Source organism: Sphaeramia orbicularis, chromosome 13, assembly GCF_902148855.1.
Source record: "Sphaeramia orbicularis chromosome 13, fSphaOr1.1, whole genome shotgun sequence".
Taxonomy (NCBI): domain Eukaryota; kingdom Metazoa; phylum Chordata; class Actinopteri; order Kurtiformes; family Apogonidae; genus Sphaeramia; species Sphaeramia orbicularis.
The window spans coordinates 17,121,140-17,145,719 of record NC_043969.1 but is presented as its reverse complement, the minus strand read 5'-3'; the positions used below and the strand labels follow the sequence as shown (position 1 = coordinate 17,145,719).

General features: G+C 39.5%; 1 protein-coding gene across 1 annotated transcript; it reads left to right on the top strand.

The window, feature by feature from the left end:
- sacs (sacsin molecular chaperone) lies at positions 1-24,337 on the top strand. Its single transcript, XM_030151637.1, is given in 11 exon segments — positions 1-216; positions 432-536; positions 2,349-2,499; positions 5,629-5,719; positions 5,795-5,880; positions 6,321-6,432; positions 6,713-6,859; positions 7,400-8,885; positions 9,730-9,821; positions 11,389-21,423; positions 21,426-24,337. Coding segments are annotated over 10 exon segments (13,764 nt in total). The 5' UTR covers positions 1-216; positions 432-483; the 3' UTR covers positions 22,937-24,337.
- The last annotated feature ends 243 nt before the right edge of the window (positions 24,338-24,580 follow it).

Below are 24,580 nucleotides of genomic sequence, written 5' to 3'. Positions count from 1 at the left end.
GAGTGACACCTCTTACCCCGGCTCCACGCTTCTTGCCATCATTCGCCGTGTAATTCATTATTATTAGAACATCTCCTTTGAAGGAATCACTATGTTGTTCATGGGACATGTCACCTGCTATTGTTGTTGTTATTATTGTTTCCAGGAACACTGAACATCGTGAAATGTGTCAGCTTTCCGAAGTGAGCGTGAAGGGAGCGCACCGGACAGATTCAAGTGAGTGGGGTTTGTTGGGATAACGGTCCTAAAGAGGCTAAACAGAGCCGGTTTACACGGTTTAAAGGAGCCTCTAACATACTGTCACTACATCCATATGAACCCTGGGTGTGTTAACTGTAAAACCAGATAGGGTTTTTTTTCTGTTTGTGTCACTTATAGTTGACAGACAGGTGTTTCGGGGGGGAAATAACAGATTTCTTGTTTTGCGACAGTCGTTTTCCGGGTGGAGTATTCATGCGCTCGGAGCAGAAGATAGTCCGATGAATGTGTACACAGACACATAACAGCAACGAGATGGCACACTGTCCAGACCCATGGTGAGTTTTATGTGTACTATAAAATATTCTGTAACATTAGGACCATACTAGTTAATATTAGACACAGATTAGTGCACCTTGAGAATAACCAGGTTTTGATTTTCAGGTTGTCCAAGATCACCTGTAGGGACTATCACATTAACAGTGAAAACTCTGGTAGTTTTGTTCCTACCCTCAGGTTCATCAAGGATTATTATAAGGCTTTATTCATCCTGTGCCACACCCACCTCCCCCTTATTTCCACTGTGGACTAGGTTGCATGCACTGTAAAAAAAAAAAAAAAAAAAAAAAAAAAAAAAAAAAAAAAAAAAAAAAAAGACTGTAGAATTAGCACCAAAAAGTTTTAAAATTGTAACATAAAACAACTGTAAGTGTAAGTGACAATATAATGCAAAGTTTGGAAAATATTTTTGTGTTAACGATTAAATCAAATATAGCTTCAGTTTTTACAGGAAGAGTATGTGAACAAAACCACATTTGTATGTAGAAATGATGTATTTCTATTGTTTTTAGAAAATAAAACTGTAAATTCAAAAATAATGTGGTGCCGTTTAAATTGCAAGACCATAATGTTGAAATAATGATGTATTTGCTTTTTTTTTTTTTGCTTTTGTTAAAAATAAAAACGTTATAAAAAAGTAAACATTTAACAGTGTAACATTTTAAACTTTTAAATGAATGGGTTGGAAGAGTTGGTAGAGCGGCTCGTCCAATAACCAAAGGGTTGGTGGTTCGAATCCTGGCTCTGACTGTCCATATGTCCATGGAGGACACTGAACCCTACTTTGCTCCCAGTTGGATCTGGTGGCTTTGGACACCATGAAGGTGTATAAAATGCGCTAAATAAGTGCAGTCCATTTACCATTTAAATCCAATGTTAAATATACGTGTTTAGAATGTTAAATCTACATGTTTAAACTGTTAAATCTACATGTTTGAAATGTTAAATCTACATGTTACTCTGTAAATATGTTTACAGTTGGATGTGTTTTTTACAGTATTGTTCTGTTGTTCTGGTAACCACAGCTGCCAGTTTTTTTCCGTAAAAACAAGAGGATTTTTTTTTACAGTGTGAGTCCCAGCCCCGCTGCTGAATGAGCAAGAATATTTTTGCTTTATTGCTGTTAATGTGGGGACAGGACACGAGTTTTTACTTACATAAGAAAAACCTCACAGTGTTCCTTTAAATAGATGCTCTGTTTTATGTCCTACGTTGGGTACAGTCTTGTGAAATGGTCATAAAGGCAGTGACCAGCAACAAAAAAACTGATAGAGAATAGGACAAAGTCATCCATGACAGTTTCAACCTCATTTATTTGACAGTTTTTAGTGGGTATCGCCTCACCATGCTGTGCAGGAATCCTACTGTAGGCTAGATCAAGGAATACAAGTGAAGGTTTTGAAAATCTTGTGTCTAAGACAGCGTCTAAAGGGCACTAATGCACCATTAACAGATGGACCTGGTGAGGTGTCCGTTCTCATATATCTTCCAAACCTGACCGTTTATCAATAATGACTGTAAGTAAGATGCTCATGTTCTCGAGTCAAGATCAAATATGACACTTCCCTCTGATGTTTAATTACATCGACTATGTAATATATCAGCTCTAAATAGTGCAAAAGCAAGGGATCCATAAGTGTGCCAAACAATTTAGAAAATGGTAATACTTAATGTATTCACTTTCCCTAGATATTAAATCATCTTATATAGAAATCCTCATTTTACAAAGCAACTTACCAAAATGTTCAAGTACTTTATAATGTTTTACACCCTTTTTAAACCTAAAACTAATTTTATGCATGCATTTTTAGGTTGCCATGGGTGACAGTCTGTCATGATTACATTGGCCTGAAGTCCTACCAGGTGTCTCCCTCCACATCTGTTGGAGATATCAAACATCTGTTCTATGAGGAGACAAACCTGCCTGTCGAAGAGCAAAGCCTGAACCACAATGGGAAAGTGGTATGTTTTGCTTGCTTTTATTTGTTGCACCACAGCAGCCCACAGATAACCATATTAGCATCAGCAGTAAAATGTTATTAGTTGACTGTTATGAAACATGCAGATCCCTCATGTACCTTCACTGTGTGTTTGAGACTGTACATTGTTTTTATAGATTCTGTTTCCGTTTTCTGTGTTAGAAAGTTTACTATTGATATGCAATAGGTTACAGATTACTACTTAACCAGTAATGTAATTATTTAAATGACTTCATCAGAGTAGTTTTTTATTACTTTTCTAACATGTTGCAAATTTCAACTGATTTCATCTGCAGTTGAGAAGTGATAAAAACTCAAACAGAAGAATTTATTGCATCTTGTTTTTATTTATTTGATCTTATTTATTTATTTTATTCTTATACTTATCCATGCTGCTATACTGATAAATGGTGGAACACTGAGCCCTTTTTGTCCTGTCTGGAAGCTCGATCAAGTACCTGCCTAACAGGTTCAATGTATGTCTTGCTGTAATGCCAAAAGCAATCACCTCGTCTGCAAAACAAATCTACCCACGGGCACAAATAAAGTAACCTTGAACCTTGAAACAAAATAATCCTCTGAATTTCAGCAGATATTGCTAAATGAATAGAGCCTGTCTTGACACTCTTACCCCGATGTTAACCATATTACTCAAATTTGATCCAAATAAATATATGCTAATTGTAAGATTGATGGAAAAGTATGGGATTGGAATGAATGATTTAGAGAAAAATATAAAAGATTATGAAATAAAACTGTGTCTAGCATTGTCTGTAGTTTTTTAGTATGATGTTCTGTTCTAGATTTACCTATACACATGTTAAATTTGACATTTACCCATTCTCTAATAAAGTTAAAGATTATTCAGTCTCTTCACAGGGGGTCAAATTTTTTGACTGTCAGATTTTGTCAGGTTTTGATATTGATCAGTTCATCAGCAATCACTCCTGTACATACTGGTGGAAATAAGCAATAAGAGACTAGGATACAACCCCCTCTGCAATCACCCACTGCAATTTAATTACATTGTTCTCTCAGTGGTGTTCAGTAATTACCCAACAACACTTGATTATCAGTACTCTGTGACATTTCACCAGTAACACACAAACAAAAGAAAGAACTGAGGTTTCTTTCACTGATAGCAGTTAATTACCAGCAACAGAAAGCGGCCCTGTCATAACTGCAGGGTAAATAATGTGACACTGACCTAAAATGTTAACAGTGCCTTCATTGTTAGACACTGTGCAGACACTCTTCCTCTTTGGTTAAATTTTTTATTGTCATTGTGATCTATGTATGTATGTTTGTTTGTTTGTATGTATGTATGTTTGTATGTATGTATGTATGTATGTTTGTATGTATGTAAGTATGTATGTATCTATCTATCTATCTATCTATCTATCTATCTATCTATCTATCTATCTATCTATCTATCTATCTATCTATCTATCTATCTATCTATCTATCTATCTATCTATCTATCTATCTATCTATCTATCTATCTATGTCTGTCTGTCTCTTTCTCGCTCTCTCTCTCTCTCTGTCTGTGATGACTAAGGTTCCATGGTTCATGTTCAACAGCTCCGGTACATAAATTCAGCTCAGATAACAATTTGCAGATTCTGTAAAAGATCTGACTCATACCATGGGTAATATGACTATGCACCTCTGCCTCCTAGTGCTGCATTTTAGCATTTTTAACATATGAGGTACATCATGGGACGTACACACAGTTGGGATGGAAATGTCCTGTGCAGGGCTTATGTGGTGATTTTGGATGGTTGCATCAGGGTATGACTTCACATGACTGGAGTTGACCTTGCGTGTTGGGGCTCAGCTGATGGACAGCACCAGGTGGTGGTCATTGCTTGGGAGCCCCCCCCCCGATCTCATAGCTACACAAAAATAAGCTACAAGCAACACATGCAGAGTGATATGATTCAGGTCCTACAGTCCAAAAGCAATTTAAAAAAACAAATGAATGAATTCCAACCTCTGTTTGGTCTCACAGTGTTTAAAACTGTAGCATAAGATTGTTGCAGGAGTGAAAAAAGTCAAAAGATAAGCACTTTGCCCTGCAGATGTATAGATTACAAGTCGCATTCCAGCTCTGTCTGATAAAAATGAGCAGCTATTTGATGGACAAGGCACTGTGCCAGACACTGTACTTAGTAGAGGAATGGTATGCTTTTTAGAAGACACTGAAAGGCTAGTTTGACTTGTTCTCTGCGAGTTTCAAAAGAATTCGTCATTGTAAATGTCAATAAAGCCTTTAGGCCAATAGCCATATGAACAAAACCCCTTTAAAGTGATGGACATTAATCGTCATTTTGTAGAGATAATGTCCAACCAAAGCATTAACTGTTCTGTGATTGAATGTTAAATGAACAGGGCATGAGATATACTTAAATATATTAAAAAATTTTTTTTAAACTTTCTGTTCTAGACAAGAATATGGTGTTAAGAGTTAAAAAAAAAAAAGTCAGCCTGACATAAACAAATGATTACTGCAATCTGTGCTGATCATGATGAGGATGATGACTGTGAGTTTTGCCTGTGCTCAGCTTCCCAGGCAGTATGTTTATGTGCACAGACTGCTGAGTGTAGTGGGTCACAGTGTCACCTTGAAAAGCCCCAAAGCACAGCATTAGCAGCACTATCAGGACTGGAGCCGGATCTGGCTCCCTGCTGCATTGATTCTAAAATATGCCCCAGGAAGAGATTTTGTCTTCAGTGATCATTGTACTTAGTGCGTGCAATAAAGCTGTCCAAAAACAGTAGCTAGAGTAAAAGAAAGAGAATAAAAAGCATGGTTCATCAAGGGATCTCACCTCTACATTTAGTTTCACATAAAAATGACATTAAAACTGTTGACAAGCTGTTGACATTAATGTTCATTATAATTGACTGTTTGGTCAATGAACCCAGTGAGTCATCAAACAGTTTGTGACTGAGTTCACTGTTCATAATGGTCATATTGAGCTGTTCCTTAGCTTTTTTATTGACATTGAGCATAAAAGCTCAAGCCATCCACATCAAACTGTTCCTCTCAGTAAAGTGATTTCTGGTCATATGTTAATTTTGGCTCTGTCTCCATGTCAACTGTCCTTAGCTGTCTGACAGTGTGCAGATCGGGACCTTGGTGCCTCCCGGGAGCTCAGAAGTATCAGTCTCACTGCAGGGGAGAGGACTTAAAGGAGGGGGTACGATGAAAACCACAACAGATCCTCAATTACACAAATATATCATCTTTGAAACTAACGCTGTACTTTTCACAGGGAGGTTTGGACAGACTACACCACCGCTAGTTGAATTTCTGAAAGATATTTTGAGAAGGTACCCTGAAGGTGGACAGATTCTGAAAGTAAGTGCCATGTAATACATATGGAATCTACTAGTATTAAAAATTAGCAACATGGACAGGCCTTTTTATGAAAGGTGCAGTTATTATTGAGCTTACATGCAAAAGCTTCCCTGGTCTTTTTGCCTGATATGAAAATAACTTCTTGTCCTAACAGCTTGTTATGTTAGAATTCCTTCCCCAAAGGCAAAATTGGATATTTTAGACTGTTTGGTTGGGAAAATATGTAAGGCGTGCACAAAAATAAAAAGAAAAAGTTTTACTTGGCTTTACTTGCAGGCATCAGCTCTATTTCCATGAATAGTAGCAGTGTTATTAGTCCCACTGGGGCTGTACCCTGTAATGATACCCATCATTTGTTTTTAAACCATTTTAGATAAAACTATCAACCTTGTTTAACTATCATGCTGTTAAAAGTGTGTCTTTCATGTTTTATTTTGAAGGAGTTGATTCAGAATGCAGAGGATGCTGGAGCCACGGAAGTCAAGTTTATGTACGATGAGACAGAGTTTGGAGTGGAGTCCCTGTGGTCACCTGATATGGCTCAGCATCAAGGTTCGTAGTTAATACAATTTAAGTTGTGCAGGTTAGCCCAGTGATCAGTGAGACTGAACTTTAATTGGAGGGTGTAAGTTCAAGTCCTTATGTTCATAGTTATCTCTGGAGCTGAAGTACCATTGAGCAGCTGTTCTGTAGCTGATCCTCTGCTCTGACCTGAGGAGCAAAAGAAACATTGTTGATATTGTTTGTTAATGTTAATGCTTTATTTTATGTGTTTGGTTTTTTTTGTCTTAACTTGTTTCTAATAATCTGACTTAAACTTGTTGAATTGCAGGTACGGCGTTGTATGTCTATAATGATGCTGTGTTCACGGTGGAAGACTGGAATGGGATTCAAGAGATTGCAAGAAGCAGGAAGAGAGAGGATCCTTTGAAAGTTGGAAGATTTGGTATTGGCTTTAACTCTGTGTACCATATAACAGGTGAGGACAATATCATTTATTATTTAAGATGATGATGGTGATGATGAGTAAATATATTGCAGACACTTCAGTATTGTTTGACTGCATGAAAGTGGATGTACATCCCCATCATCTGGTGGCCTCTGTGCATGTTTGTGTGTGTGTCCAGGGATTCACACAAAATCTGGAAAGAGCTGACTGCTGCAGTTTGGCATACTTATGTATTTTTGGTCAAAGAAGACAGTAGCAAAAACGGCAAGTTGATAGGACCAATATTTTGGGACATATTTGTAATTTTGGAATACAATAGCCTTACAGTCATGTTGCTATGCCCAGAACGCTTTGGTGGTGACTGCTGGACAAATGCGGTACAGCATGCATGAATACGCGTAAATACAGCATAAAAACTACAACATCTAGAACTCGTGGATCCCCACAGGTCAACACACTAGTTAGAAGTGTAAACATTTAACTCATGGTCCATCATTCAAGGCTCTAGAAGCCTTAATATATCCAAGTTTTTTCTCTAGATCTTTTATTTTTTTCTTCTGTATGTTTCAGATGTTCCCAGTATATTCAGTGGAGACCAGATCGCCATGCTAGACCCACATCAGACCCTTTTTGGGGTGAATGAGTCGGGTCAGTGTTGGAACCTGAAGACAGACATCAAAGAGATTACAGAGCTGGCTGATCAGTTTGCTCCTTACATTGGGATGTTTGGGAGCTCTGAAAAAACCATCAAGGATGGCAGCTTTCCTGGAACACTGTTCAGATTCCCACTTCGAATGAAACCATCCCAGCTCAGTGGCAACATTTACAACAAAGAAAAGGTTTTGGAGCTTTTTGAGTCTTTCAAAGCGGATGCAGACACAGTGGCTCTCTTCCTCAAGAGTGTTCAGAAGATTTCCCTGCATGTGCGGGAGTCGGATGGCACAGAACGAATGCTGTTTCAGGTTACAGCAACAGAAAATACTGATGATAAACTTGAAAGACCTAATGCACTGAAGACTCTGGGTCAAGCCATAGACAGCTACAGCAATGGCGTTCCCAGTTCTACCATCACATGTGTCACTTACCAGGTCAACATAGAGACTCAGGATGAAACAGCCAAAGAGACTCAGAGGATGACGTGGCTGGTATGTAATGGGGTTGGGAGCAGAGGAATCTGTACAGAACTAGACTCTTTGGCAGACGACTTAAAGTTCATGCCCACAATTGGGATCGCCATGCCACTTACTGTCATCGACAAAGACGATGAAGGTGCCACATCCGGTTTCTCAGGACGAGCCTTTTGCTTCCTTCCTCTTCCCCCTGGTGAAGAGAGTGAGACAGGGCTTCCAGTTCATGTCAGCGGCTTCTTTGGCCTTACAGACAACCGTAGGAGTATCAAGTGGCGAGAAGTTGACCAGTGGAGAGATCCAGCAGCTCTGTGGAATGAGCTGCTTATAATCACCGTCATCCCTAGGGCTTACTTTACCCTCATCACAGAGGCTATCAAAAGGGTACAGACTAAAAAGGACCAAGACTTTTCATTGTCCCCCATAGGAACCTATGGGGCCTGGCCAGACCCTAAACAGGTCAAGTCCCGCTGGAAACCCATCCTTCAACCGCTCTTTAATGAGTTGCTGCAACAGGAGGTCATTTACTCCCTCAATGAGAGCTGGATCAGGGTGGACCAGGCTGTGATCTCCGAGCTGGACACAGATGAGGACATTTCAGAGACTGTGATCAACTACCTCCAAAGCTCAGGAATGCAGGTGGCAAAGGTGCCTGCTTCTGTGGACTCGGTCTTAGCTGCCTACACAAGTGAGTCCACTGAAGTGAATAAAGTGACTCCATCTTTGCTGCGGCAGGTTATCAGGAAGTACAAACACAAAGGTCCCACACAGGAGAAACTGTCACTGTTGGAGTTCACACTTAGTGACGGCAATTACAATGATCTCATAGGACTGGAGCTTCTGCCTCTGCAAGATGAGACATTCACAACATTTTCATCTTCTGTCAGCGAAAAGGATGCAATTTACATCTCATCAGAGGAGTTCCCCAGGTACAGATAGAGTGAAAGATGTTATTTCTAGTAAACTGACTTTCAACATGATTCAAAATAGAATTATAATTATTATTCTCTCATGGAAATGCATAAACCTTTTACCCCTAACCTGGTTTAAATGAGTCAAACAAGGCTGAACAAGTAATTACAATATCATCAAAATTGTAATATTCAGATTGCAGATGCTACATTTTTTAACAAAGAATAAGAAAAATGTCACAATGCAAATGTATTTTGTTGCATTTCTGTAGTGTCAGCACCAGAACACAAATGATTATCTCTAGTTGTAAGGAAGCATGCTTGTTTGGTACAGACCCAAGTAAAAATCACATTATCATTATTTAAATTTTTTTTGAGAATGAAATGCAGACATTATCATTCCCATTAAATCAAACTGTAATGTCTATTAAAATAATCACAACATAAATATTTTTGGACATTGTTCAGCCATAAGAATCTTGGAAAGAACTGGACAAGCTTTTTATTTTGGATAGGGAAGTATATGTCAAGATTTAATCAAACTCTCAGTTTCAGTTGCTTTTTTGGGTTACATTTCAAATATGTTTTCTTTTTGTTTTGTTTATTACTGGTATTTGGGTGTTTTTTGTTAATATAAATTGTTTTGTTTTTTTTTTCTGTCTTTTTTTAATGGCCCACTGGAAGAATAGTGGCAGCTTTGCTGCAGCTAGAGGTGGCTCCAAATAAAAAAAAAAAAAAAACAAAAAACTCTTGGCCAGTTCTACAGTACTGATTCATATCCGTTCATGTGGAAATTCATCTTATGTAAACCTATTTTTCTGACATGTACACATAGTATTGTTTTTATCTGCTTTGTTTTCAGGTCTCTGTATCCTGGACTTGAGGGTCGGTTCATCTTGGAAAGTATAAAACCTTCAGTCATGGACAGACTGAAGAAAGCAGCTAAAAGTAGAGGTAAATACATAAATATGTAGATGTGTGCATACAAAACCACAGTTACCAGGAGACTTATCTAAAATCCTATGTAATATTGTTCTAAATGTTGTGACAAAGTTCTTTGTAATCTTTACAATATATTTGAGCATTAAATACCGACAAAATCATTGACTTTATACAGTATAATAAAATGTCTTTCAAACTAGAATTGTAAAATCCACATAGTCCCTTTGACAATAGTGTTTTGAAGCCATGTTGTGGTAATGCTGGGTCACCTTACTCTGCCTGTGCCAGGGGGGAATTAAGTGTGGTACACTGCTGATAGATTTATTTATGACCATTTTGTGTGCCTGAATGTTTATTCATGGAAGAGTTTTTGTGTCGCACATTCCTTTCGATCCATGAGATCAAACCCTGAGTGCAGTTAATACCATATTCCACCAGAACGACGACAAAATGGCTACAAGCCAAACCAAGAGGAAATGCTGAAGGAAAATCTGCTGAGTAACAGACACGACCTCCCAACTCAAAATTAAAGGCACAGAGAATATTACAATTCTACTATAAAAATATCAAACTGACTTTTCTCAATTTTGACAGAAATATTGCATTGTCTATCAAGCATTAATTACTGGTGTCCATAAGAAATAAATAATCATACTGCCTCTCCCTATTTGCACTGTCACACTTGTAATATCTACAGTAACTTCACATACAAAAGCATCCTACATCCATTTGAAATTTTAAGCTGCCTATAAATGTCTGTACCATCAAAATACCTCTTTCAGACCTTCAATTTTGAATAAACCTTTCATCACATGGTAGCAGGGAGCAGGAACACACATCCTGACATCACCATCTCTTCTATTATATCATACCCTGAAAATAAATAGGTACAATTGTAAATGTTTTAAAAACATTTCAAGCACATATGTGTCCTATAAGCAATGTGCCTTCTTTAGTCCACAGTCATTGGGTACATTCAAAGATTTCAGATTTTAAAATACAAATAGGATGGAAAAAATTCAGAACAAATCATTGTTTTCTTCTCAATTGTGTTCCAAATATGTCACTATGAATTACAGTGCAGCAGTATCTTTGGGGGTGCTCAGGTATGTACTTCAAAGTGTGTCAAAGAGTGAAGTTTATTCTGACTGTTAACCATAACTAATCTGTGGATGAACATAGTGGAAATTTCAATAATTTTTGTGGAGATTTAAAAATGACATTATTAACATATAAAATAGTATACTGTATTAACATATACATATGTTGAACATTCTTTTAACACAAGATTTGATAACTAAAACACGTCTACTTATTCTACTTACCTTTGTTATTTCAGGGCACATGACGCTTCAGAATTTTAGGATTTGCAGTGCTTGTTACTGTGTATATGTATGTTTGTGTGATTTGTACAAGAATAACTGCACGTTTTTGTCTATAATGTAAAGCATGAGTGTGAAAATACCAATTATCCATTTTTTTATCAATTTTTTGTCTTTTTCATGCAAAATAAATACAGAGGGAGTCATTTTACATGAACTGATTCTGATGAATTTTCTTTTTTTGTTTGTTTCAACAGGAAGACCCTGCACTCAGCTACAAGTGTTGACTCCAGAGCGATCAGCTCGACTCATTAAAGAAATTTTGTCAATGGCCTGGCCCACTAGAGACTTCATTGTCCAGTGGGAACCTGGAAACCAAGAGTTGAAGCATCCAACAGTATCATGGTTAAAAATGGTTTGGAAACATCTATACATAAATTTTGCTGATGAACTAAGTACCTTTGAAGACATGCCTTTGATCCCACTTGTGCCACTTGAGGAAAACATGGACATGGTGAAGCTTGTGCGTCTCAAAACTCCATCCCCCATCATTCTTGTGGATGAGGAAGAGGCTCCACTTTCTGAAAGCCTTCAAGATATAATGGAAAAGCTTGGAATCACAGTGGTAAAAAAGCTGGATCCATGTTTGCAACACCCTCTTCTGAAGAATTACATCCATCCTTTCTCTCCTGGTATGCTGCTGCAAATCATGGATAGATTGCCAACACAACGATTAGCCAGTCAGGTCTCTTCTTTCTCAGTTAAGGAAAAGATTGCTCTGAGAAATTGTCTTGCAGGACTGTCTGATATTACAGAAAAAGAAAAACACACCTTACTTGAGCTCTCCATCTTTGAGAAACTTGGGACCTCTTCTGAAGGTGTCTCAGCATTCATATCATTGAGAGGAGCCAGGGCATTGCATCACAGAGCCAAGTACCCGCCAGATGTGAAATTATCCATGAACCTTGTGGGTTGTGCTGATGAAGAGTCAATCCGCCTTATTAAGATGATGAATGTAGAACAGGTGAAAACAACCGAATGTTTGAAGATAATTATTCATGATATTGAGAAGGGGTTCTACAAAACAAAGGAGATAACAGAAATCATGCTTTGGGCACTGAAACATCTGGCATTTCTGAAAAATGAAAACTCATCTGTAATTTCATGGCTTTCCAGTCTTAAATTTATTCAGTTGCCATGCGGAAAGTCAGTTGCCGCCTCAGATCTCTTTGATCCAGGGTTAGAGATTCTGCAGAGTCTTTTCTACATGGAAGAGAAAGCTAGGTTTCCTACAAATACCTTCACATCATCTCCTGATATTCTGCATTCACTCAGACAGCTAGGACTAAGAAATGAGGTACAGCTGAGTGAAAAAGAAGTACTCCAAGTGGCAAAGAAGATAGAGGAACTACAAAACAGTAAGGAACCTGACTGGGACTTCATTGTCAAAAAGGCAAAAACACTCTTTCAGATACTAAACAGACAAACCAAACTTGTTAAATCAGCTGACGCTCAGACATCATTGCTTAAGGTGAAATGGGTACCTGTCTGTAAAGAAAGACCTCCAACATACCCAAAGTCACTAGCTTGGGTTGGAGATACTGTTAATATTTGTTCTCTGTCAGAGATGTGTGACATATCCCATGCAGTGCTGGTGGGATCTTCAGTAGCACTGGTTGAACACACATCTGCAGGTATGAAAAAGGCCCTGAAACTAGCAGTAGATCCCAACATCGACCAGGTGTTACAGCACTTGAAAGCTGTGAATGACTGGCACAAATCTCAAGCATTTACCACTGAAGACTGGTATCAGTTCCAACAAATTCTGTTTGAGATATATGGCTTCATGCAAGCTCATCTTGAGGATGCAAGAGAAGCAATGAAGTCACTTCCTTTTGACTGGGTATGGACAGGAAAGACATTCTCATCACCTGGCCAAACTGTCTTAAAGCCACTTCCAGATTTAGATTTGCAGCCTTATCTGTATTCCTTGCCAAAGACAATTAGAAAGTTTCACAAGCTCTTCAAGTTTTGTGGCTCAGTTGAAGAGGTTGTTCCAAATCATGTCTTTGAAGTCATCAGCAGTATCCAACAAAAAGCTGAAGGAGAACTGACAAAAGAAGAAAGCAAACACAACATCTTGCTTTTAATTAACATCCTAAGATGGCTTTACAATAATCAGATACCTGTAGATATTGACATGAATGTGCCCATTCTTTGTTACAAGAACCCGAGCAAATTAGCTATGAAACCCATTCATGAATGTACCTATTGTGACATCAAAGTAGATGATTTAAATGACCTACTTGAGGATGCTTCAGAACCCATTATATTAGTCCATGATGACATCCCCATGAAAACTGCAGAGTGGTTGAAGGTTCCATGTTTGAGCACACGATTGATAAATCCAGAGAACCTTGGATTTGAACAATCAGGCCAGCGAGAACCTTTAACAGTGAGAATAAAGAACATTCTGGAAGAATATCCATCTGTTGCAGACATTTTTAAGGAGCTTCTCCAGAATGCTGATGATGCAAGTGCAACAGAGTGTAGTTTCCTCATTGACATGAGAAAAAACACAGACATTCGAGAGAATCTTCTTGACCCTGGAATGATTGTTTGCCATGGACCCTCCTTGTGGTCATTCAACAACTCTGTATTCTCAGACACAGACTTCCTGAACATCACAAGGTTGGGGGGGTCAGTTAAGAGATGTGAAGCAGATAAAGTTGGCAAGTTTGGATTGGGATTCAACTCAGTTTATCACATCACTGATATCCCTATCATAATGAGCAGAGAATTTATGATCATGTTTGACCCCAATATCAATCACATCAGCAAACACATCAGAGATGCCTCAAATCCAGGGATCAAAATCAACTGGAGCAAACAACAGAAGCGGTTGAGGAAGTTTCCCAATCAGTTCAAACCATTTATTAATGTCTTCAACTGTCAGCTTCCTCTAGCTCAAGACTCTCCATACAAATACAATGGTACATTGTTTAGACTCCCTTTCAGAACAGAGCAAGAAGCCACAGTAAGTGAAATCAGTAGTTTATACTACAACACCACAGACATCTACTCCTTGGTTGATGAGTTCAGCATCTGTGGTCACCGGTTCATTCTGTTCACTCAACATGTTGGAAGTATGGTCTTAAAATACCTAAAATTTGAAGAACCAAATCCAGCTGGGGCACAAGATGTTGTTGTAATCAATAAAAGTGTTTGGTCATCCAAAGCCTCATATGGACCTCTGAGTATCCTGAAATCAGCAGCAAAGGTTATGAAAAAGGCAGCAAGCACCAGCAAGGTACCTGCTGATGTTCCAAAGTCTGGCTGCATCATACGTGTTATGGTAGAGGAGTTCCACAACGTGTTCAAACGCATTGTTGATCTCCATTCCCCTTTGTTCAGGGGTTCAGAGGAAGATCCAAACCAGTACTTTGAGATGGCTGCTAAAGGTATTCAGACAAGAAGACTCACTGATGACATGCCCCAAAAGGCAGTTGAGGTCACCAACTGGCTCATTTGCTCATGCATGGATGCAGCAGAAGCACTCAAATTTTCCCTCAGTGACAGTGGGAAAAGGCTTGGATTAGTGCCTTGCGGAGGTGTAGCTGTTCTGCTTCAGGAGGAAGATAATCGTAAATGGACAGTAAAGACAAATACTACACCAATTGGAGAGGTATTTTGCTATTTACCTCTCAGAATCAAAACTGGCCTACCAGTCCATATCAATGGCTGCTTTGCTGTCACTTCCAACCGCAAAGAGATCTGGAAGACCGATACCAAAGGCCAGTGGAACTCTGTGTTCATGAGACATGTCATTGTCCAGGCCTACTTGGCAGCACTCACAATGCTGCGTTCAATGGCTGAAAGTGGAGAACTGCTTGATTACAACTACTATGCAGCATGGCCAGATCCAAGTCAGGTGCATGATGACTTCACATTGATCAGCCAGGGAGTCTACCAAGAGATAGCCAAAGGAGGGGACAGTGAACGGGCAAAGGTTTTCTCAGATGGAAAAACTTGGGTGTCAATCAAATTTGTTAGATTCCTCGATGATGCTTTGCTCTGTAGGCCAGACATTGGCCCTGCTGCTTTCAAGATATTCTTGAAATACCTCAAGAAGAGTGGGTCACAAAACCTCTGTGCTGTTGAGCTGCCTGACTGGGTCAAGGAAGGATTTGATGACGCTGGATGTAAAGGAAAGTTAATGGAAAACACCCTGACAGAAAAGCAGTTCTTTTCAGATGTGTTTTTCCCTCACATACAGGAAATTGACAAAGAACTTCGAGATCCTTTGATGCATTATGTCTTGAATGAGAAACTGGAGGATTTTGCTTCAATCCTGAGGGTTACTCCTTGTATTCCATGTTCTGGCCCCAATAAGGAACTGGTTTTGCCCTCTAGACTCATTCATCCAGAAGGAAGAGTTGCTAAACTCTACAACACTGATGATGGAAGATTTCCTGAAGGGACCTCCAAAGACTACCTAAACCCTGTGTGTTTAGTGAAGCTTGTGCAGTTAGGCATGGTAAAGGATGATTTGTCATGGGAAGACCTCATTGAACGCACTCAGTCTGTGAGTGATCTTAATGAGAATGATCACACAGCTGCATGCTTTCGGAGCAGTATACTACTTAGTCTGGTTGATGAGAAACTGAAAATGAAAGACCCAGGAGATACTGAGCTCTTAGAAAAGCTACAAGACATCAAGTTTCTTCCATTCCTGACAAGACCTGCAGGGTTCTCACTACCATGGCATGGAAATGACTTTTCCCCATCAACTATGTTTTCTGCAAGGGAACTCTTCACAACTGAATATCAGGACACAGTATGCTTGATAAAGCCAATCTTGAATGAGAACTCCCCATCTTTCAAAGGCTGTGGTGCAATGTCCTTGGCAGTAAAAGACTGTCTTGGTCTAATAAGAAAGCCCTCAGTTGGACTGGTCATCAGGCAACTCAAGAAACTGTCTCAGTCATTTGATGGTGTCACCCTGTATCAAGAAAACATAACAAATGCCTGTTACAAGTATCTACATGAGGAGATGCTACAGGATGAGAGTGCAAAGGAACAAATTACTGAGGAACTGAAAACCTTCAACTCCATACTCGTTGAAAACACATATGTAAATCCCTGCAAAGTTGCATTCTACTTGAATTTTGATGCAGCTCCACATCTTTACCAGCTCCCCAACAAATACAAAAACAGCTGTCGTGAGCTCTTTGAAAATGTTGGGGTACAGCCAAGCTTCACAGTAGAAAATTTCTCTGCAATTCTTGAAATTGTGAAGGAACAATGTGGACGAAAGGCATTGACTGAAGAGAATTTCCAACTAAGTCGCAGAATTATCAGTGAAGGAATATGGAGCTTGATACGAGACAAAAATCAAGAGTTTTGCCAAGCAAAATATGGTGGAATTCTTCTACCTGACTCAAGTCTGACATTGCAGCCATCAAAGTCACTGTGCTACAATGACTGCCCTTGGATTAAGGTGAGAGACTCCTCTGTGAAATACTGTCATGGAGATATTCCAAGAGAGGTTGCAGTTAAATTAGGTGCAGTCCCAAAACGTCACAAAGCCCTAGAGAGATATGCCTCAAATGTCTGCTTCACTCGACTTGGCAGTGAGTTTGGACAGAAAGAAAAACTCACAAGCAGAATTAAAAGTATTCTCAATGCTTATCCATCTGAAAAGGAAATGCTAAAAGAGCTGCTTCAAAATGCTGATGATGCCAAAGCTACAGAAATTTACTTTGTTTTTGATCCAAGGACACACCCCGCCGACAGAATATTTGATGATAAATGGATTCCTATGCAAGGTCCTGCACTCTGTGTTTACAATAACCAGCCTTTCACAGAGGATGATATCAGAGGCATACAGAACCTTGGAAGAGGAACAAAAGAAGCCAATCCAGGGAAAACTGGTCAGTATGGCATTGGATTCAACTCTGTCTATCACATCACTGACTGCCCCTCCTTCATCTCAAACAATGACATTTTGTGCATCTTTGATCCACATGCACAATATGCACCTGGTGCTACGTCTGTGAGCCCTGGGAGAATGTTTCGAGATTTGGACTCTGACTTCAGATCACAATTTACAGATGTTCTTAATCTCTACCTGGGAGCTCATTTTAAGTTAGAGCGCAGCACAATGTTCAGATTTCCTATTCGCTCTACAGACATGGCAAAGACATCAGAGATAAGTTCAGTTCCAGCATCAGACAGAATGGTACAAAACCTTCTGGACAAGCTAAAAACAGATGGTGCAGAACTTCTCATGTTCCTGAACCACATGGAGAAAATATCAATCTGTGAAATTGAAAATGCAACCGGAGAACTGAAAGTCTTGTATTCAGTGACAGCCAAAATAACAGATGGCGATCGGTTAAAACGCAAACAGTTTCATGCCTCAGTGATTGATAGTGTGACCAAAAAAAAACTGCTCACTGCTATTCCCGCCCAACAGATAACCTACACAATGGACATAGAGGACACTGATGGGAACCTGACCACATGGATGATCTGCAACCGATCTGGCTTCCCAAACATAGAAAATGTCTCAAAAGGTGTCATCTCAGCTCACAAAAATGAAGACATAACACTGTTTCCACGTGGAGGTGTAGCTGCATGTGTAAGCCACAACTACAAAAAACCCCACAGAGCTTTCTGCTTTCTGCCTCTGTCATTAGAAACTGGCTTGCCATTTCATGTCAATGGGCATTTTGCTCTTGACTCTGCCAGAAGAAACCTGTGGAGAGATGACAATGGAGTGGGTGTAAGGAGTGATTGGAACAACAACTTGATGACATCACTCATAGCCCCTGCTTGTGTGGAATTGCTAATTCAGCTGAAGAGACGATATTTCCCAGGTCCTGATCCCACCATGACTGTACTACAAGGAACACCACTTCATGTTGTTAAAGATACTATACGCAAATATCTTTACTTCTTCCCAGTCAACAGACTTGACATACAACCAGACTGGTACTGCCTGGTTAGAGCAGTGTACCAGTGTTTTCATGCAGACCTGAAACGTCTTTTGCCTGTTGTCAGGGCACCACACAGTGACAACTCTGACATGCACTCGGTCATCTACATTTCTTGGGTGAATACATCCACAGCAAACAAAGGCAGAGCGTTTTTTGACAATCTGCTACAAGATGAGCTTCAGCATCTGAAAAACACAGAGTATAACCTCACCTCAAGGAAATCTGTTGCTGAAAATGTTTACAGGTTAAAAACCTTGCTTTTGGATATTGGTTTCAACCTGGTTCACAGCTGTGATGAGTCAGCAAACCTTTACTTCAGTTTGGAAGATGCAGGAATACCAGTAAAGTATGTTACACCAGAGGATGTGCGCAGCTTTCTTCATACATTCTCATCACCAGACACATCTTGCCATGTTGGAAAACTCCCCTGCCGTCTCCAACAGTCAAACTTCAAGCTTATTCATAACTTAAAGCTTCTGGTTGACTACTGCTTTAAAGACATTGAGGAGAATGAATGTAAAATTGAGGGATTGCCTTTGCTGATAACAATGGACAACATGCTTCAGGTGTTTGAGTCTAAGAGACCAAAGTTCCTTACATCATATCATGAACTAATCCCATCAAGGAAAGAAATGTTCATGAATGCATTGTACATCAAGTACAACAACATCTTATCAAAGGCAGGGGCTGCAAAGACATTTGATATAAGCAGCTTTGGTGACCTACTTGGGTCTGTTCTTCCCAGAGAGTATCGAACAAAAACTCCCATAAAGTGGAGAGACACCTTTGCCAGTGAGTCTTGGCTAAAGAATACATGGAACTTCATCAGTGAGAACACTGCATTGAAAGAGGATCAGGCAGGTATCAAACCTAGTTTCGACACAGTGCTGGACATTCTGAAAGACTGGGCGTTACTACCTGGAACCAAATTCATGGCAAGAGAAAAGCTAGTCATCCCTGAGCATGATGTGCTTTTACCCCTAAGTTTGATGAGCATAGCCATATTTCCACAAGGCCAAAATGACAAAGTCTTTCACACACTAATGAAAGCAGGGTGCATTCAGCTGGCTGTCAACAAAATATGTGTCAAAGAGAATCCCATCTTGCCCTTTCTGGCACAACACACAGCAAACATTGAACATCCGCCAAGTGTCTTGAAAGCTCTGGAATATATGATTCAAACAAGTGCATTTAGAGCAGCAAACCTGACTGAGAAGGACTGTGAGGCTCTCCTCTTGTACTTCAACTGTAACCTTGCTAACCTCACTCAACAGGATGCACAGAGCCTAAAACTTCTCCCATGCTTTAAATCTGTCAGTGGAAGATACATTAGCATTGCAAACTATGCATCAAACTATGTTCTTGCAAAAAGCATTCCATCTGCAGACATAGACAAATGGGCTCACACAGCCTCTTTTGGTTTTCTTGCTGACAGTCCACAACTAAAGGAACTGTATACCTTCCTTGGTTGCGTGCCAATTGACGACTTGGAAATCTACCTTCAGCATCTGCTTCCAAAGTTTGACACTCTTTCCTATGATGCAAAAGCTGAACACATTGTCTATTTGAAAGACAGACTCTTGTCAATGGAAGAATCATCTGAGATGAAGGATCAAATCTATGAGAAGTTGGAGGGACTGTCATTCATCTATGATTACTCAAACAGGCTCAGGCCAGCAAAGTTTTTCTATGATGAGACAGTGAATGTGTTTGAGGTTATGCTACCTGCAAAGTCATTCATACCAAGGGACTTCTTCAAGAAAGTTGAACAAGTGTCAAAACCCAAGAATGGGACACTGTTGTTATCCTCATGGATAACCTTCCTCAGAAACATTGGTCTTAAGCATGAAGTTTCACAGCAGCAGATTCTTCAGTTTGCAAAAGAGGTTAGCATCAAAGCCCAAACAGAGAGCTGGACCAAAGAAAAAGTGCAAACAACTGTTGATGTTCTCCTAAACCACATCTTCACAGAGAGGATAGATCTGTTCCAAGGTACCTTTCTCAAAGAGCTTTCAATGATTCCATTCCTGTGTCCTGAGAGAGCCCCAAAAGAACTGATTAAGCTTCACTCACAGTACCAAGAGATGGGTGGAACACTTCCTCTGATTCGTTTCAGTGGGTCTCAAGTAAATCCAAAATTCAAGCAAACAGATATAATCAATTTGCTTTGGACATCTTGCCCAATTCTCCCTGAAAAAGCAACACCATCAAGTATAAAGGAACAAGAGGAGAGCTCTCTCACTGGACAGGAACAACTTGACCAAGTACTGAACATGTTAGGTGTCAACCTTGACCCACCATTGGAGAAAGTCATTAGCAACTGCAAGAACATCTGCAACATATCCAATCCAGATGATGAAATGGTGAAAACACGTAACAAAGTTTTAAGGTCCACCTATGAGTTCCTCAATGCAGAAAAAAGAGAATTTCGTTATCAGCTTCGTGGAGTGGGTTTTGTTATAGTGGAAGATGGATGGAAACTGCTTAAACCTGAGGAGGTTGTCATTAATCTGGATAATGAATCAGATTTCAAACCTTACTTGTACAAGTTACCTCTAGAACTTGGTACTTTTCATCAGCTGTTCAAGCTTCTTGGAACAGAAGATGTTGTGTCAACCAAACAGTATGTTGAAGTGCTGCTACGAATTTACAGAAGTTCAGAGGGCAAACAACTTGACCCAAATGAAATGCGAACTGTAAAAAGGGCTGTTTCTGGATTGTTTAAGTCTCTCCATAATGATCCAGTTGAAATTCGCAAAGACCTTGAGAATCTCAGAGATTTGACGTTTTATCTGCCCAGCCATGATGGTAGATTAGCAAAATCAAATAGCTTAGTGTTTGATGATGCCCCACACTACAAGAGCCGAATCCACGGTAATGTTGGTGTTCAAATGCTTGTTGACATGAGCCAGTGCTACCTAGGTAAAGATCATGCTTTCCACACAAAGCTGATAATGTTGCTTCCACAGAAACTAAGGCCAAGATTGCTAAGCAGCATCCTTGAAGAACAACTTGATGAGGATTCTCCAAAAATGTGCCAGTTTGGTGCTCTTTGTTCACTTCAAGGCCGCCTGCAGTTGTTGCTGTCATCAGAACAGTTCATTACAGGACTCATCAGAATAATGAAACATGAAAATGATAATGCCTACCTTGTTAATGAGGAAAAAGCCATACGTCTCTGCAAGGCACTCTGTGAAGGTCTGAAAGTGTCTTGTTTTGAGAAACTCCAAACCACATTAAGAGTGAAAGGCTGTAGTCCCATTCCACACAGCCGCAGTGAAACTCTGGCCTTCTTAAGAGGTATGGGACAGCTGTGATTCACCTTTACATCCAACACTCAGATAGCAAGGACATTAATTTTCTCTTAGCATTGGCTATGACATTGAAGTCTGCCACAGATAATTTGATTTCTGACACATCCTACCTTATTGCTATGTTGGGCTGCAATGACATCTACAGAATCACAGAAAAGTTGGACAACCTTGGGGTAAAGTATGACTCAACAGAGCCTTCAAAACTTGAGCTCCCCCTCCCTGGAACCCCAATACCTGCTGAGATACACCACACACTCCTCATGGATCCCATGAATGTTTTTTATCCAGGGGAATACGTGGGTTACCTTGTAGACTCTGAAGGTGGAGATATTTACGGGTCATATCAACCTACCTACACATATGCCATCATTGTTCAGGAAGTAGAAAGAGAAGAGGAGGAAAACACAAATTTCCTTGGGAAGTACTTTCAGATTGACATTGGTTACAGTGAGTATAAAATAGTCAGCTCCCTTGACTTGTACAAATTTTCAAGACAAGATGAAAGCACCCATGTGCGAGACACCAGTGTTCCATCGCCGCCTACAAGTCCTGACAGTCGTTCCACTGGCCTTCGAATGGTCCCTCCTCTTTTTGCTGGCAAAGAAAATCAGAGACCACCTGCTCAAAAACAATCACCAAAAAAGCTCAAGCTTCATGCATTGCCAGAGATTCTGAAAGAAGTGACCTTAGTTGTTGAGCAGGCATGGAAGCTTTCTGAAACAGAGAGAAAAAAGATAATCCGCCGATTGTATCTCAAGTGGCATCCAGACAAAAATGCTGAGAATCTGGATATTGCTACTGAGGTCTTCAAGCATTTACAGAACGAGATCAACCGGATGGAGAAACAAACTTTGGCTGATCAACATAACACAGACAGAGCTTCCAGGAGATCCTTCTCTACATCAACACGCTTCCAGTCTGAGAAGTTCTCATTTCAAAGGTTTTATTCATCATGGAACCAAGAAGCAACGAGTCATAGATCAGAGAGGCAACAGTTCAGGGAACATTACTCAAGCCAAGCAGGTTCATCGCACTCTCACCGTTTCTTTGTGCCCCCCACATTCAAGACAGTCGGAAACCCTGTGGAAGCCCGCAGGTGGCTGAGACAAGCCCGAGCTAACTACTCTGCTGCTCGGAATGATCTTCATAAAAATGCCAATGAGTGGGTCTGTTTCAAATGCTACCTGGCCACCAAACTTGCACTGATAGCTGCTGACTATGCAGTGAGAGGAAAGTCAGATAAAGATGTGAAACCAACAGCTCTGGCACAAAAGGTGGAGGAATATAATGCCCACTTAGCAGGACTTGCCAGTGATGTTCAGATCCTGGAGGGTTATGGTGTGGACAGCCTGAGAACTCGCTATCCGGATCTGCTGCCATTTCCACAGATCCCTAATGACAGATTCACATCCGAAGTGGCAATGAGAGTGATGGAGTGCACTGCCCGGATTATCATAAAGCTTGAAACCTTTGTGCAGCAAAAAATATAACACTGTTGTTAAAGATGACTAAAGGTTATTTCACTTAACTACAGTATGCATAAGTCCTTTGTGGAATAGAGGACGTCTGTGGCAGAGTGCAATACAGATCTTAATCATCAGTTTGAGTAACACTGAAGCATACAGCTGGCAGCTTATGGTACATTATGCAGTTTCAACTTGCAATGGTGGTGCTGTGGCCCATGCACAGTAAATAAATCTGTCATTACCTATTAGGCTGTTTCAGAATTGATTTGCTCAAATATATAAAAAATGCTGTATGCTGTACATACAAATGCCTCAGCAATATGTTTTGTTTACCAAAGTCCCCACACTGAATATATTTGTTCTGAGTTTGATTTAAAAGAAATATGCTGCTTTTTTTACTTTATCTTTTATAAAAAATAATCTATTTTCTTGCTACAGAAGACATGCTGAAAAAGCTTTCAGGATGCGCTTAGTACAGAAATACAAAGTCTACTATTGTCAAATATTGCAATTACTGTCATGCAATGTGCCCTATTTGCAAGATTTCAGCAAGTCAAAGAAATTTCAATCATGTTTGTACATTTTCTTTTTTGTATTTTTAGTGTTAATTTCATATCATTTCTGTACAATTTGTAAATTTTATGTAACATAGTCAGTCTCTTGTTTATGGAAGCACTTTTTTTAACCTTGTCATATACTTGCACTTGTAGAGCGCTTTTGTCACCCCAGCAACACAGGACAATTCAACTGTGAATGTAAAAATTTCATACCAGTATGTTCATTTACACCAGTTTGGATTTTTTTTTTTTTTTTAAATTGGGGATGCATTCTTTTATCATAGCTGTGGTATATGTTTGTCGTTCTCTATACAGTAACATTTGACTAACATTTTGCTTCACTGACCATATAAACCATGACTACTTGGGGGCCCTATCTAGTCTCCTGCTTTGATTAATACAAATTTGGATAGGACAGCTTTTACTGAAACAACTCTCAAAGTTGTTTGCTTTGACAGTGATGGCTTGTTTGACAGAACTGTAGTTGGTCATCTTGATAAAATAGAGAGCTACATGCCATTACCAGGGAACAACCCTTTTCATGACAGACTTTGCAAGCATGAAACCATATTTACATATTTTTTACTTTCCCGGTTTAAGTAAACTGTAATAGCACCAAACGTCGGTGCTCATGTGTTTTTACTGCATTACTGACTTTGTTTTACCATCGATCTGAGCACTGTTTTTACAGCAACCACATTATATATGTATTTTACACATAATTTGAACTGTGCTTCATGACATCTGGTTTTCTCCTTACATCAGCTGAGAAAAATGTCCTTGTATAAATCTTGAGAACTTGTGTATCACTTCCATGTTGATGTACATTGTGCCATAGGAAGGCCCAATAAATCCCCCTTAAATTCTACGTGATGTTTTGAATTTTGTGTCTTAAGTTCACAAAAAATAATGTACTTAGATGCTGAGTTTAAGTACATTTTGATTCCTCAAAGTAGTCTATTTCTCGTAGAAAAATACAGAGTTTTAATGTAATGCTATTTCAGAATAAATTACTGATGTCGAGAAATAAGATTATATTGAATTACAACTTTCCATTAATTGCCATTTGTTCAAAAAACGTTTGCCCTCTAAACTTGCTAGTGTAAATCCA